The sequence below is a fragment of the Mauremys mutica genome, chromosome 20, assembly GCF_020497125.1.
Source record: "Mauremys mutica isolate MM-2020 ecotype Southern chromosome 20, ASM2049712v1, whole genome shotgun sequence".
In the NCBI taxonomy this organism is placed as follows: Eukaryota; Metazoa; Chordata; order Testudines; family Geoemydidae; genus Mauremys; species Mauremys mutica.
The window spans coordinates 15,401,205-15,416,835 of NC_059091.1; the positions used below are offsets into that span (position 1 = coordinate 15,401,205).

The following is a 15,631-nucleotide window of genomic DNA, read 5'->3' on the forward strand; positions in this document are numbered from 1 at the left end:
GAGGTGGTGGAATCTCCATCCTTAGAGGTTTTTAAGGCCTGGCTTGACAAAGCCCTGGCTGGGATGATTTAGTTGGGGTTGGCCCTGCTTTGAGCAGGGGGTTAGACTAGATGACCTCCTGAGGTCTCTTCTAACCCTAATATTCTATGAAGTCCATCACAGGTCTAAACTTAAATTCTCAAGGCAGTCTCCTGTCTCCTACACGCTTACCCCAAGTTCTCTCTCTGTGTTTTCAACCAGTTTGGTTGAGACCCCTTCTCCTGCCTGCCCCATCCCCTGCTGATAGCTTGTCCTCACAGAGTGAAGGATACCAGGGGCTAATCCACACCCTGATAGAGTTTCAAAAGTTTCTTGTCTTACCCCTAAACAGGATAATGAGGAGAACCAAGGATTGGAGGTCACACAATGAAATTAATAGGCAGCAGATTTTAAACAGACAAAATGCATAGTCAACCTGTGGAACTCTGCCAGGGGATGTTGTGAAGGCCAAAACTATAACAGGATTTAAAAAAAGTACTACATAAATTCATGGAGGATAGGTCCATCAATGGCTATTAGCCAGGATGGGCAGGGACATAACCCCATGCTATGAATGTCCCTAGCCTCTGTTTGCCAGAAGCTGGTTATGGACAACAGAGGATGGATCATTCGATGATTGCGTGTTCCGTCATTCCCTCTTAAGCACCTGACATAGACCACTATTGGAAGACAGGATACTAGGCTAGATGCACCATTGGTCTGACCCAGTATGGTTGGTCTTATGTTCTTATAACTCCTGCTGTTTAATTCCTCCTGTTAATTTCCTCTCTTCGAAGATTTCACAATTCTTCATTAGCATTCAGCTCAGACTTCTGAGTGGATGCCCATTGTGAACCATACAGTACTTGATTTACATGCAAACAGGCAGAGAGATTAACATTTCTTGCCTGAAAGAAAATCTGCTTTTCCCCTTTCCCGATGGCCAGTACCTAGACACAGACCTTAAGAATATAATATTTGTGCAGATACACAACTCCTTAAATATCACCAGTCCATATAGCTTGCACCCCTAGTACCCTCAACTAGTTGGCATCAAGAGGTCCTTGGGTCACAGTGGGGGACAGAGGGGTGGGGCAGGGGGAGGGCCAGAGCCTGGCCAGGTTGCTCGGTGGCTAGTCCAAGCAGGCTCAGAGCTCCCCCTCACACACCCAGTGATGCTGCTCTGTGCATGGGGCATCATACCAGTGCCCATCCTGCCGTGCCAGCGCACAGTTCTCCTTCTGCCCGCCATTGGGCTCCCCTGTCTGCCAATAGCTGGAAACCAAAACAGGAAGAACAAGGTAGAGCAGGGCTGGTAATGCTACAACCCCTGTGACCCCCACAATCCCCACAGCCACCAGACTGTGCAGTCCCCAGCCCATCACCCCCCTGCAGTCACAAGCCCCTGTGACTCCCAGTCCCCATGTTCCCTGCAGTCCCTGTTGCCTCATGGCAGCCACCAGCCCCTGCAAGCCCCAGTTCCCATGACACCTGTGCTGTGGCCCCCTTCAATCCCCATGACCGCCTGTGGCCTCCTGCGACCGCCTACTCTGCCCAATGACCCCCACAGTGTGGGTGGGGGAGTGCTGGGGGCCACAGGTGTCATAGGGACTGGGGCTTGCAGGGACTGGAGTGGGCAGAACTGAGGAGACAATCCCCATCTCACTTCTCCCCCAGAGCATCTCTGCATAGTCAGGTGGGGGTATCAGAACTCCCCATGGCCTCAGCTCCTCCCCCACAAACATTGTCCCATATGACTTGGTTCCTGGAAGTTGCTTCCTCACATCCCACCCCAGGGACCAGAGGGACAATCGGGGGTGGGGGGGGTGTCAGTTCCCAAAGTGGGACAGCAGGGAGGTGAGAGATACTAGGATCAACTACACCAGGCAAGTTAAAGCCGGGAGACCAGGAGGGAGGAGCAAGGGCACAGCATGTTGGGGGGAGGGGGTGGAACTGGATGGGGAAAAGGCGGGGCCAAGGTGGGAAGAGGCAGGGTGGGGAGGGGAGCTGGGGGAAGGGGTGGAGTGGGGCGGGGCCTGGGCAGAGCCAGGGGGAGCACCCCTTGGCAGATAGAAACTCGGCCCTGCATCCACCCTAGGGACAGCCCTGGGGAGAACCCAGGTCTGGAACAGCAGGAGGCTGCATGTCAGGATTGAGGGACATTTTCCCCACTCTATGGCTCCAACTATTCTGGGCTATTTAGGGCCTCTCAGCCCAGACACAGTCTCCAATACCTGGCATTGGCTGCTGAGTGAGTCCCGTCCACCCACATCCAAGCCCCCTCGAGTGCCTGGTCCGTGAGGCCCATCCAGGAGGATGGTGCTTTCATGGAAGCCACGATGTGAGCCTGAGGTCAGAGATAATAGTGTTACTCTGGGGTTGGCGCCCCATCCTCCACTCACCCCTGCAGCACAGGGGCTGCTGGACATGGACAGGCCCCAGTGCTGCCTGTGGGGTTTCAGCAGGGATAAGTGGTGAAGCAGGGGCTCAATATGACATGGTGCCAGGGTTACGCTGGCCCCCAGAAGCCCTGAGCTGGGAGGGACCTGCTGAGTGCAGTGTCTGCTGCTGCTCATGGCATCTCTCTCCTCGACTTGTGGCAGCCCCACAATCCTCCCCACAGTGCAAGAACCTTCCCCTCTGCAGCTCTTGCTGCCCAATGAGGTAAACTGGAGAGGGGCCGAGGGAGGGAGCACAGCGAGGGGGGGGATGGGCTGTGTGATGCTGGCAGACCAAGTGCCAGCTCTTGTCAAGGCTACAGGCGTCAGCTGAGCACTGACAAATACATAGCTGGAAACCAGACCAGCTGACCTGTAGGTCAGTATTGTTCAAGACAGCTGTTAGACCTGTAAAGCTGGGTTTAGACTCTATGGAACGCTTGTAAGTTGCTGCACGCCTTAATTTCACTTGTACTGTTTGTATCCCATGCTATAAGGTGATATGTAAGTTTTACTTAGTTGTAAAAGTGCCTGCTCTGAACCTATGAACCCAGTCAGGCAGAATGGTTCCCCGCCCATTTGGAAGGACTCTCAAAAACAAAATGGGTCATTATGGAACATCATGATCCAAAGAGATGGCCCTCTCACACCCATGAAGGTGCTACGTGTAAGAAAGCCCATCCCATCAGCTTGAATGCTGGAAGAGGGGAATAAAACAGGGACACAAGAAATTCTCATCTTTGCTGTTTGGACTCTCACAGGGCTGGAGCTAGGAAAAAGGAGCAGAGAGACCCAAGTCAAGCTGGGTTGGCCCTAAAAGGCATTCAGTGGACAGATTACTACAGTTCTGCCACCTTTTGGAACCATAGACTGTAACTCATTTGTGTATACACGTTACCTGCAAATATCTCATTTCCTTTTCCTAGTTAATAAATCCTTAGTTTCCAGTTGGATTGGCTACAAGCATTGTCTTTGGTGTGAGATCTGAGGTACAAATTGACTGGGGGTAAGTGACTGGTCTCTTGGGACTGGAAGCAACCAGTATCTTTTGTGATCTTTGGTGTATGGCAACCAGCTCTCACTAGCCCTGGCTGGCAATATAGACTGGAGCCCCAGAGAACTGTCTGTGGCAAGACTGGTGTAGTGCTTCAGGAGTTCACATTTGTTAACTGGTTGGTGATATCTAACTATTGAATGTACAGCTAATTTGGGGTGTATGCCCTGCATACTGACAGTCTGCCCTGAGCTTGGCACTCATGGTTGTGAGCCACTCCAGACAGTGTGACAGGAGGGGACCCAGTGAGGGGGAAGGGCTGTTGCACTGGTGGGGGCAGGGACTGTTGCAGCCAGTTGTTTCTGTGATCCATTTCACTGATTGGCTGGCAATTTGGTCTCACACCTTGGCTGGGTCTCCAGTGAGAACGAGGGGATTCAGAGGGCTCTCTCCCCCACCCAGTCTGGCTCTCTTCCCTTCTGGCCCCTCTAATTATTGCCTCCAACCCAGGATCCCCTCCCTGTTGCTGAGTCACTGTTCAGGCTGCACTCATCCTAGCTCCCCACTCTGCTCCTGGATCCCTTCCCCAGCTCCTCCCATCTGCCTTCCCCCCTCCCATGCTTCCCCCTATACCCCAGTGCCCCCATAACCCCCAGGACACCCTGCTGCCCCACACATGGTCATCTCTCACCTGCTCAGCAAAGCTAGTCACCTGGAGGAGCAGGGCACCTAGAGAGGCACAGGAGCGGTTGGCAGTATCCCAGGTGCCCAGGGAGCAGGAGTGGAAGTAGCATCTGTCCTGGAAGAAAGTCCACCCCCTGCGACATGGGGTGCAGACTGAGGGCAAGGGGAGGAGGGACCATGTTAGTCATCAGGGCAGGGGAATATCCAGGCAGCCTCAGGATCAAGGGCAGTCTGCAGAGACTAGCAGGGAAGCCCAGCAGCCTGGATTCTTGGGTCTGCCTCTGCTGCCCTCTCCCTGGTGCTTGCCAGCAGGTCTCTGCTCCTCTTGGCACCTGAGACTAGAGCAAAGACCCTGCAAAGCCTTAATGTGGAGATGCAACCTAAAGAGACTAGAGATCCCAGCATGCACTGCTCTCTGCCCCCTTCCTCTTGGGTTAAGATGGAGCCATACACGCTGGTACAGTCATAGAAGGCTGCAGCACCCCCAGCTCAGTGTTTCATGCCAACCAGATGCAGCCCCTGGACCCAAGGCAAGTCACTGGAATGGCCTTCATTAGCTCTGGGGCCCATTAGCCCTGTGCCAATACCCAGGGGAGACACCCATGCTCTGGATACAGACCCCCCCCCACCTCCACATGCCACCCAGTGCTGCCCCAGGGACTTAACCCCATCCTGGGGCAAGAATTCATACACCTCAATGGGCTGAGCCATAGAAGGAAGCAGGATAGCAGGCAAATTCGCCACAGGGGCCAGTGGCAGGGCTAACGTGAGCAGAGATCCTGTAGGCTGCTCAGCCAGCATGCAGCCACACAAATAATCACAGCAGAAGGCTGGGAATTAGAGGGTAAGCAGCACGTGGGACGGGATGGGGCAGGGGTGTGGGCTGTCCTTGTGTTTGCCCCCTGTGCTGCATTTGACCCAAGTGGGTGGCTTGTCGCTTGGTGGCTCAGCTAGCACAATCTGCAGTCAGCAGGATGGCAAGGGGCACTAGGACGGAGCCCTGTGAGGGTGAACAAATTAAGGGCAATGTGGAAGGGTTGGTTTCAGCCACTGAACTCCATGGAAAGGCTCCCACAGACTTCAGCGCAGCTAGACCAGGCCTTACAGGGCCTTAGATTTCAGAGTCATCTCCCCACTGATATGCTGCAGGGGCAGCTCCCTGCCTCTCAGAGCCAACTCAGGCTGATATCTGTAACATCTGGGTCACATTTACAATGGAGCACAGCTCTGTAGGGAGGATCCAGAGCCTGCAACTATTGGACGTGAAGGCCCTGCCCATGGGACAGGAGCTCCTGAGACAAGGCAGCCATTAATGGAGACCAGACAGTCCTTGTCCTCATTTTCAGCAAAAGGAGTCCCAGAAACCCCATAGGGTGGGATGATCTCAGATGGGACTCTTGGATTCTATTCCCAGCTTTGGGATAGGAGTGGGGATCTGGTGGTTAGAATGTGGGTGGGGCAGGTTCATAGCTGCTGGAACTAGGGATGCTGGGGGTACGGCTTGAAGTGGTGTCCATTATATACAGGGCTTACAGTTTGGGTCAGTGGCTGTCAGCACTCCCACTATACAAGTTGTTCTAGAACTGCTGGACAGGTACATGGGCAGCACTGTCATGGCTTGGAGCTAGGCCAGGGAGAGACACTGGCTGGCGTGTTTGAGGTGAAGGCCACAGGGCCAGGTGGAACTCACCATGACAGGCGCAGGAGCAGAGGTCCTCATGGCTCCCATAGACGACCCAACGGCTCCAGGGCCCATCCCCTGTGTACAGCATCACCACATGGCTCTGGCTGTTGCCATAGTTGAAGTAGAGGTTCTCCTTGGCGAGGGCCAGCAGCCCGTTTGCCCGGCACTCCCAGTGCTGCAGCTCCCTGTGGGCCTTGCAGGGCTCCAGGCGCACAGCCATTCGGTTGAGCCGCTTTGGCACAGCTACGCACTGCTGGTGGGCCACACTCAGCAGCTGGCCCTGAGACAGCCACTGGAAGTGCTGGCTGGGGGCGCCAGGGGTGCAGGGCGCAGCTGTCAGGGAGCCACCAGCGGTCACATCCACGCACAGCTGGTGTGACTCACTGTAGATCAGGAAGAAGCCAGAAGCTGGAGAGCCTAGGTGGAAAGAGGGGGTAAGTGCTGGGGCAGGGACACCACAAGCAATGGGAGCCTGGCTGCGAGGACAGGGCCCAGCCCCAAACCAACTCTCGAATTGCTGAAAACTGGATACCCCTGCCCCGCCTCTCCCTGCCACCCAGGCCTTATCTCCTGCTCTGCCTCCCCCTCCCCTAGGACTTACCTGCCACCTGCAGAGCTGGGCTGGGAGGAACTGCTGCAGAGCCTGCCCAATCTGGGCTTTGGTTCAGAAAAAGTCAGTCCCTGGAGTGAGGGGCCAGGGGCAATCGTGGAACAGCAGGGCAGGGGGAGCACTGGTCCCCAAAGCAAGGGGCTGGGGACAATTAGGGCACAGAAGGGTGGAGAGGGCGGGGGTGGTCACTGGAGCAAGGGGTTGAAGCAGAAGAAATAGGGTCACAGTGGGTTGGACTGTCCCCAGAGCCAGAGGCTGGAGCCGAGGATCTGGGAGCCAGTTCTCTGTCAGCAGCTGCTGCTCTTCCTGCCCTCTCAGCAGGGAGGCTGATTGCAGTTACTTTTAGTGTCTGGTCAGCAGTACTGACTGGACATTTGACAGGTCCCCTTTTTGACCGGACACCTGGCAACTCTACCCAGCAAAAGGAGTGAGGGGAGGGAGGAAGGGCCAGTCCACCTGACTCCGGAGCCCCACAGTTTCAGGAAGTGTTGGGAGACAGGGGCCACTGGGAGCTCAGCGTGTGGAGCCAGCTGGGCACAGATGTGGCCAAAGCTCTGGGATTCGCCACCACAGAAACTCACCCACATTCCGGAGCAGCTGGTTCTCCACTTGCATTCTCTCAAGGGTGCTGGCCGTCTCCATGTCTGCAGGAGATGGAAACATCACCAGTGGTCTCGGCCATGTCATAGCAGCTGTGTTGAGAAACACTGGGGAGACAGGAGCCACCAGGCACCAGATCACCTTATCTCTGCCCTTGCCCTGGGCACACGGCCCAGCAGTCTTTGCAGTGCCCAGAGCTACTGTCTACTGGAAGCAGGCTGGATCTTCTGACTGTCCTTAGCTCACCCGCAAAGGCAGGGCCAGCTCATCCATAGCAGTCTTGTCTCCCCACCCCCCTACCCCCGAGCCTGTGACAGAGCCCCTCCTGGCTGGCTGTAACACTCACGCTGCAGCAACCAGGAAAGCTCCCTCTAGCCCCATCCTGGAGGGATGAGGGGTCTAGTCAGATGAGACACAGGCCATTCCCAGCCTGGCCAGCCTTGGGGCCCAGGCGGGGAGAGGGGGAAGATGGTACTTTCTTTGTATTCCAGTAGTGCCTCAGAGCCCATCATGGCCCAGGACCCCACTGAGCTGGGCACCGGGCATTATTTATTGGTGTATTATGGTGTCCCAGACTCTATCCCAGGACTCCATGGTGCTAGGCGCTGTACAAACAGAGCAAACAGATGGTCTCTGTTGCAGAGTTCACAATCTGAATAAGACAAGGTCAAGAAATGGGGACAGAGACACAGATGGGGAGATACAAGGAAATAGTGAGACAATATTGGTCAGCCCAACGGGCCGTGGGCTCAGTGCATCAGCTGTCTGACTGTTGTCATGCTTTCTGTAGGCATTTCAGCAGAGGAGCGTTCTGCGGAGGGATGCAGAGAAGGATAATGCAGTGGCTTTGTGGGTGTTTATAGGGAGATCCTCCCAGGTGTGGGGGGCAGCAAAGGAGAGAGCATGGAGGGCCTTGTTTGCCAGTGTACCAAGTGGGTGCTAGAAGCTGCATCCTGGGCAATCGGGGGAGAGATGCCCTCTTAACATAAGAACATAAGAAAGGCCGTACCGGGTCAGACCAAAAGGTCCATCTAGCCCAGTATCTGTCTACCGACAGTGGCCAATGCCAGGTGCCCCTGAGGGAGTGAACCTAACAGGCAATGATCAAGTGATCTCTCTCCTGCCATCCATCTCCATCCTCTGACGAACAGAGGCTAGGGACACCATTCTTACTCATCCTGGCTAATAGCCATTTATGGACTTAGCCACCATGAATTTATCCAGTCCCCTTTTAAACATTGTTATAGTCCTAGCCTTCACAACCTCCTCAGGTAAGGAGTTCCACAAGTTGACTGTGCGCTGCGTGAAGAAGAACTTCCTTTTATTTGTTTTAAACCTGCTGCCTATTAATTTCATTTGGTGACCCCTAGTTCTTGTATTATGGGAATAAGTAAATAACTTTTCCTTATCCACTTTCTCAACATCACTCATGATTTTATATACCTCTATCATGTCCCCCCTTAGTCTTCTCTTTTCCAAACTGAAGAGTCCTAGCCTCTTTAATCTTTCCTCATATGGGACCCTCTCTAAACCCCTAATCATTTTAGTTGCTCTTTTCTGAACCTTTTCTAGTGCTAGAATATCTTTTTTGAGGTGAGGAGACCACATCTGTACACAGTATTCGAGATGTGGGCGTACCATGGATTTATATAAGGCCAATACTATATTCTCAGTCTTATTCTCTATCCCCTTTTTAATGATTCCTAACATCCTGTTTGCTTTTTTGACCGCCTCTGCACACTGCGTGGACATCTTCAGAGAACTATCCACGATAACTCCAAGATCTTTTTCCTGACTCGTTGTAGCTAAATTAGCCCCCATCATGTTGTATGTATAGTTGGGGTTATTTTTTCCAATGTGCATTACTTTACATTTATCCACATTAAATTTCATTTGCCATTTTGTTGCCCAATCACTTAGTTTTGAGAGATCTTTTTGAAGTTCTTCACAATCTGCTTTGGTCTTAACTATCTTGAGTAGTTTAGTATCATCTGCAAACTTTGCCACCTCACTGTTTACCCCTTTCTCCAGATCATTTATGAATAAATTGAATAGGATTGGTCCTAGGACTGTCCCTTGGGGAACACCACTAGTTACCCCTCTCCATTCTGAGAATTTACCATTAATTCCTACCCTTTGTTCCCTGTCCTTTAACCAGTTCTCAATCCATGAAAGGACCTTTCCTTTTATCCCATGACAGCTTAATTTACGTAAGAGCCTTTGGTGAGGGACCTTGTCAAAGGCTTTCTGGAAATCTAAGTACACTATGTCCACCGGATCCCCCTTGTCCACATGTTTGTTGACCCCTTCAAAGAACTCTAATAGATTAGTAAGACACGATTTCCCTTTACAGAAACCATGTTGACTATTGCTCAAGAGTTTATGTTTTTCTATGTGTCTGACAATTTTATTCTTTACTATTGTTTCAACTAATTTGCCCGGTACCGACGTTAGACTTACCGGTCTGTAATTGCCGGGATCACCCCTAGAGCCCTTTTTAAATATTGGCGTTACATTAGCTAACTTCCAGTCATTGGGTACCGAAGCCGATTTAAAGGACAGGTTACAAACCTTAGTTAATAGTTCCGCAACTTCACATTTGAGTTCTTTCAGAACTCTTGGGTGAATGCCATCTGGTCCCGGTGACTTGTTAATGTTGAGTTTATCAATTAATTCCAAAACCTCCTCTAGTGACACTTCAATCTGTGACAGTTCCTCAGATTTGTCACCTACAAAAGCCAGCTCAGATTTGGGAATCTCCCTAACATCCTCAGCCGTGAAGACTGAAGCAAAGAATCCATTTAGTTTCTCCGCAATGACTTTATCATCTTTAAGCGCTTCTTTTGAATTTTGATCATCAAGGGGCCCCACTGGTTGTTTAGCAGGCTTCCTGCTTCTGATGTACTTAAAAAACATTTTGTTATTACCTTTGGAGTTTTTGGCTAGCCGTTCTTCAAACTCCTCTTTGGCTTTTCTTATTACACTCTTGCACTTAAGTTGGCAGTGTTTGTGCTCCTTTCTATTTGCCTCACTAGGATTTGACTTCCACTTTTTAAAGGAAGTCTTTTTATCTCTCACTGCTTCTTTTACATGGTTGTTAAGCCACGGTGGCTCTTTTTTAGTTCTTTTACTGTTTTTCTTAATTTGGGGTATACATTGAAGTTGGCCCTCTATTATGGTGTCTTTAAAAAGGGCCCACGCAACTTGCAGGGATTTCACTTTAGTCACTGTACCTTTTAACTTTTGTCTAACTAACCCCCTCATTTTTGTATAGTTCCCCCTTTTGAAATTAAAGGCCACAGTGTTGGGCAGTTGAGATGTTCTTCCCACCACAGGGATGTTGAATGCTATTGTATTATGGTCACTATTTCCAAGCGGTCCCGCTATAGTTACCTCTTGGACCAGCTCCTGCGCTCCACTCAGGATTAAATCTAGAGTCGCCTCTCCCCTTGTGGGTTCCCGTACCAGCTGCTCCATGAAGCAGTCATTTAAAGTATCGAGAAATTTTATCTCTGCATTTCTTCCTGAAGTGACATGTTCCCAGTCAATATGGGGATAATTGAAATCCCCCACTATTATTGGGTTCTTAATTTTGATAGCCTCTCTAATTTCCCTTAGCATTTCATCATCACTATTACTGTCCTGGTCAGGTGGTTGATAATAGATCCCTACTGTTATATTTTTACTAGAGCAAGAAATTTCTATCCATAGAGACTCTATGGAACCTGTGGATTCACTTAAGATTTTTACTTCATTTGAATCTACACTTTCTTTAACATATAGTGCCACTCCTCCCCCTGCACGGCCTGTTCTGTCCTTCCGATATATTTTGTACCCCGGAATGATTGTGTCCCATTGATTGCTCTCAGTCCACCAGGTTTCTGTGATGCCTATTACATCTATATCCTCCTTTATCACAAGGCACTCTAGTTCACCCATCTTATTATTTAGACTTCTGGCATTTGTGTACAAGCACTTTAAAAACTTGTCCCTGTTTATTAGCCTGCCTTTTTCTGATGTGCCAGATTCTTTTTTATGTGACTGTTTATCATCTGATCCGGCCCTTACATTATACTTCTCATTCCTCTGCTCCTGACTATAACCTAGAGATTCTCTATCATCAGACTCTCCCCTAAGAGAAGTCTGTGTCCGATCCACACGCTCCTCTGCAACAGTCGGCTTTCCCCCATCTCCTAGTTTAAAAACTGCTCTACAACCTTTTTAATGTTTAGTGCCAGCAGTCTGGTTCCACTTTGGTTTAGGTGGAGCCCATCTCTCCTGTATAGGCTCCTCCCATCCCAGAAGTTTCCCCAGTTCCTAATGAACGCGAACCCCTCCTCTCTACACCATCGTCTCATCCACGCATTGAGACTCTGAAGCTCTGCCTGCCTACCTGGCCCTGCGCGTGGAACTGGGAGCATTTCTGAAAATGCCACCATAGAGGTCCTGGATTTCAGTCTCTTCCCTAGCAGCCTAAATTTGGCTTCCAGGACATCTCTCCTACCCTTCCCTATGTCATTGGTACCTACATGTACCACGACCACCGGCTCCTCCCCAGCACTACACATAAGTCTATCTAGATGCCTCGAGAGATCCGCAACCTTCGCACCAGGCAGGCAAGTCACCATACGGTTCTCCCGGTCATCACAGACCCAGCTATCTACATTTCTAATAATCGAATCTCCCATTACTAACACCTGCCTTTTCCTAGAAACTGGAGTTCCCTCCCCCGGAGAGGCAACCTCAGTGCGAGAGGCAACCCCAGCACCATCTGGAAGGAGGGTCCCAACTACGGGAAGGTTTCCCTCTGCTCCCATTGACTGCTCTGCTTCCCTGGGCCGTTCTTCCTCCTCAACAGCACAGGAGCTGTCTAAGCGGAGGTGGGACAATTCTACAGTGTCCCGGAAAGCCTCATCAACTTAACAGTGGATGGGAGACATCCATGCAAATGTGAGTGAAGGGAGGGAAGTACTTACATCGGACAACACCAAGTGTGAGGAGCAGCAGGTTCAGCAGCACAGAGACTCCCAGGACAGTCGCGCAGGCCAAAATCCACCGCTGGCCCAGTCTCCACTCCCACTCTAGGGGGTTGGGAAATCAACATGGAAACAGCACATTGCCCTCACAGTCAGAGCATCCATCAGAGGGCACACCCCTCTCCAGTAATGAATTCCCCACTTCTGGGAGCACAATCTTCATTCTATGGATGGGAAACTGAGGCACAGAGTAGTGAACAGATGGACCACGTGGCAAGCATGTGGCCGAAGTAGGAACCCAGAAGTCCTGACTCCCAGCTCCCATTTCTAGCCACTCTAACCATTAGACCCCACTTCCCTCCCAGAGCTGGGGAGGGGAACCCCAGTAGTCCTGATTCCCAGCCCCACCCCCACCCACTAGATCACGGTCTCCTCCCAGAGCCAGGAACAGAACCCAGCACATCTGACTCTCCTGCCAGCCAGTCCCAAACCCATTACCTGGAGCCCGAGCCTCCCGCTGCTCCATCGGCCTCCTCCTTGCTCCAACAGCTGGGTCGGCCGTCTCATATTGGCTCTCCTCTTCAGTGTATACATCGCTGACAGCTAGAGAGGGAAGTACAGGGTGACAGCTCCCCCACCGGCTCCATCAGCACCCACAGCCCCCCCGTGGCTGTCAGTGTCCCCGGCACCGCACAGGGGCCAGTACAGACTGCCAGGGGACAGAGCCCCCTACTGAACCCCACCCTCTTCCTGCAGCACAGCACCCTCTAGCACTGCACAAGGGAAAGCACCCCCTTTTGAGTGCTGTCCCACTCCCTGCAGCATCCTAGGTGTTCCTGTGGGGGCTCCTTGCAGGTACTGGCCAGGCCCAATGCTCCTTAATCAGAGACATGTGGAGAGTGCCGGCTGCTCCATACCTGCCTTCTCCCTTGGCTCAGAACCCCACGGCTCCTCTTGTCCTGGTTCAATGATGTCGACATTGCTGTATGTTGCCTTGCAGGCCATGGGGCCAGACTGTGCAGCTGGGAGTCCCGTGCGGTCACAGCCCTGCCAACTGACTGGGCTGCTCACATGTGTTTGCCAGCTGATAAGGCCTCCAGGAGGGAGGGAGAAAAGCAGCAGGGGGCCTAAAGAGGCAGTCCCTTGATGGGAACGCTGTAGAGATCGGGCACTCCTCCCAGCTGGGGCTGGAGGGCCAGTCTGTGCAGCCTCCGCCTGCTCCCAGATTCATAGAGTCCAAGGCCAGAGGAACCACTGTGATCATCTGACCTCCTGTATAACACAAAACAAGAACAGCCCCAAAATAATCCCTAGAGCAGAGCTTTTAGAAAAGCATCCAGTCAGTGATGGAGAATCCACACTCACCCTTGGTAAATTCTTCTGATGATTAATTACCCTCACTGTCAAGAAATGTACCCCTTATTTCCAGTCTGAATTTGTGTAGCTTCAACTTCCAGCCATTGGATGCCTTTCTTTGTTAGGCTGAAAAGCCCATTATTCCTGTTCCTGACATAGGTACTTATAGACTGCAATCAAGTCACCCCTTAAAAAAAAATTAAGGTAAATCATTCTTGTGGCTCTTCTCTGCCCCATATATACTGTGACAAAGCTCTGTCCTTGGGTCCTGCATTTCCTGACAGATTTCGCTAGCCTCAGAGGCTCACCGTGACCCTCCACATAGCCCTTCTCTCTCTAGAGGCAAGGGTCACAGTCTACTGAGCCATTTTCATCATAAGCCAGCAAGGGAGGTGAGGAGAAGCTACCCTCCCTTGCACAGTCTCTGTTGTCTCCCAGTCTCAGTGATTAATCAGGGGGGCACCCTCTACTCTGGGCTCCACCCCAGGGACCCTAATAGTATCAGCTATGGTAGCTGACTTTTTAGAAACAGGACACATACAATTCTCTGGGCCACTTCCCCACAGCAGCCCCCACTTCCTCAAGATCCATGTCATCCTTACCTCAGGGCCTCCTTCCTTGTGCCTGTATGGCTTGTACTGCTCAGTCTCTCCAACAACCCAGCTTTCTCCTACAGCTCCTGAAACACACCTCACTGACTAACTGGGAGGCTTTTAACTAGTTCCAGCCAGCCCTTGGTTGGCTTCAGGTGTCCCAATCAACCTAGCTATCTCCACTGCTTTCTAGAAGGATCTTAATTGTCCCCAGGTGTCTTGATTAACCTGGAGCAACTGCTATTTGGTTACCATGGTACCAGGGATTTGTTTATACTGGGGCTAACATACCTGTTCCTAGGGTGACCAGACAGCAAATGTGAAAAATTGGGACAGGGGTTGGGGGGTAATAGGAGCCTATATAAGAAAAAGACCCAAAAATCAGGACTGTCCCTATAAAATCAGGACATCTGGTCACCCTACCTGTTCCTCACTACTTTACTATAGCCGTCTGGCCTTGCCCTAATACATATCCCTCCACCTCTGCTCAACACCATAGAGTTGGGCAACTTGGGATGCCAGGCAGTGTGCTCGTGACAGACCATCAACGTTGCCATGGTGGCATCCAGTCCTGTGCCTGATGCGGAACTGGAACTGTTGGAGGGATAAGAACCACGTGGTGACCCTTGCATTCTTTTCCTTATTCTGCTGCATCCACTGGAGGGGTGCATGGTCCATCACAAGAGTGAATCGCCAGCCTAAGAGGTAATAACACAGTGTCTCCATGGCCCATTTGACAGCAAGGCATTCTCTTTCAACAACTGCGTACTTCTGTTCTCTTGGGAGCAGCTTTCTGCTTAGGTAGAGGATCAGGTGTTCTTCTCCAACCATTTGTGACAGAACCACCCCCAACCCCACCTCCGAAGCATCTGTTTGTAAAATAAATTCCTTGTTAAAGTCCGGGTCTATGAGTATGGGGTCATTACAGAGGACTGTCTGAAGGTCTATGAATGCTCCCTTTTCTGTGTCGGTCCACTTCACCACGTCTGGACCTCGGGCCTTCACCAGGTCCGTAGGAGATTTGCCCTAATGGTGAAGTGGAGAGTAAAACATTGGTAATAGCCTAGGAACGCACGGACCGCTTCTTTCGGGTCGTCCGGTGCCAGTTTTGAATTGCCTCTAGCTTATTTGTTTGGGGCTTCACTATGCTCATTCCTACAATATATCCCAGGTACCTAGTCTCTGCTAGCCCTATGGTGCATTTAGCTGGATTAGCAGTGAGGCCAGCCTGCCTTAAGGTGCGCAGTACTGCCTCAACTTTCTCCAAGTGGGTTCCCCAGTCTGGCGTATGGATGATGACATCATCTAGATATGCAGCTGCATAACTAGCATGGGGGCGCAGCAGTTTATCTATGAGGCGCTGGAATGTGGTGAGGCCCCACATAGCCTGAAAGGGAGGATGGTGTACTGGAATAGCCCGTCTGGGGTGGAGAACGCTGTCTTTTCTTTAGCTTCTTTGGTCAGGGGAATCTGCCAATACCTTTTTGTCAGATCCAGTGTAGTCAAGATCATGGAACAGGTCCTCAAGGAATCAATCCTGAACCACTTAAAGGAAGGGAAAGTGATCAGGAACAGTCAGCATGGATTCACCAAGGGCAAGTCATGCCTGACTAACCTAATTGCCTTCTATGACGAGATAACCGGCTCTGTGGATGAGGGGAAAGCAGTGGATGTACTA

At 51.4% G+C, this 15,631-nt stretch overlaps 1 protein-coding gene across 2 annotated transcripts; it reads right to left on the minus strand.

Annotated features, from left to right (window-relative positions):
- Positions 1 to 521: 521 nt before the first annotated feature.
- On the minus strand, positions 522 to 13,059 carry LOC123353748 (macrophage mannose receptor 1-like). 2 transcript variants are annotated; one of them, XM_044995148.1, is made up of 8 exons: positions 12,922 to 13,059; positions 12,503 to 12,607; positions 12,005 to 12,109; positions 7,010 to 7,072; positions 5,825 to 6,235; positions 4,142 to 4,287; positions 2,253 to 2,365; positions 522 to 1,293 (listed from the first exon to the last, which is right to left on the minus strand). In XM_044995148.1, the coding sequence occupies exons 1-8, from the start codon at positions 13,007 to 13,009 to the stop codon at positions 1,167 to 1,169; spliced, it is 1,158 nt and encodes a 385-aa protein (XP_044851083.1). In that variant the 5' UTR covers positions 13,010 to 13,059; the 3' UTR covers positions 522 to 1,166. The 2 variants fall into 2 exon arrangements, with proteins under 2 accessions (XP_044851083.1, XP_044851081.1); XM_044995146.1 differs by having other exon boundaries at positions 7,010 to 7,135.
- Positions 13,060 to 15,631: the final 2,572 nt, after the last annotated feature.

What these genes read in the sequence shown, in the direction of transcription:
- LOC123353748 (XM_044995146.1), bottom strand. Translation starts at nt 13,009, where the DNA reads ATGGCCTGCAAGGCAACATACAGCAATGTCGACATCATTGAACCAGGA. An exon ending in GCGGGAGGCTCGGGCTCCAG is followed by an intron (nt 12,110 to 12,502) that starts GTAATGGGTTTG and finishes CCAACCCCCTAG; the next exon opens with AGTGGGAGTGGAGACTGGGC. An exon ending in CACTCAGCAGCCAATGCCAG is followed by an intron (nt 1,294 to 2,252) that starts GTATTGGAGACT and finishes TTTGGTTTCCAG; the next exon opens with CTATTGGCAGACAGGGGAGC.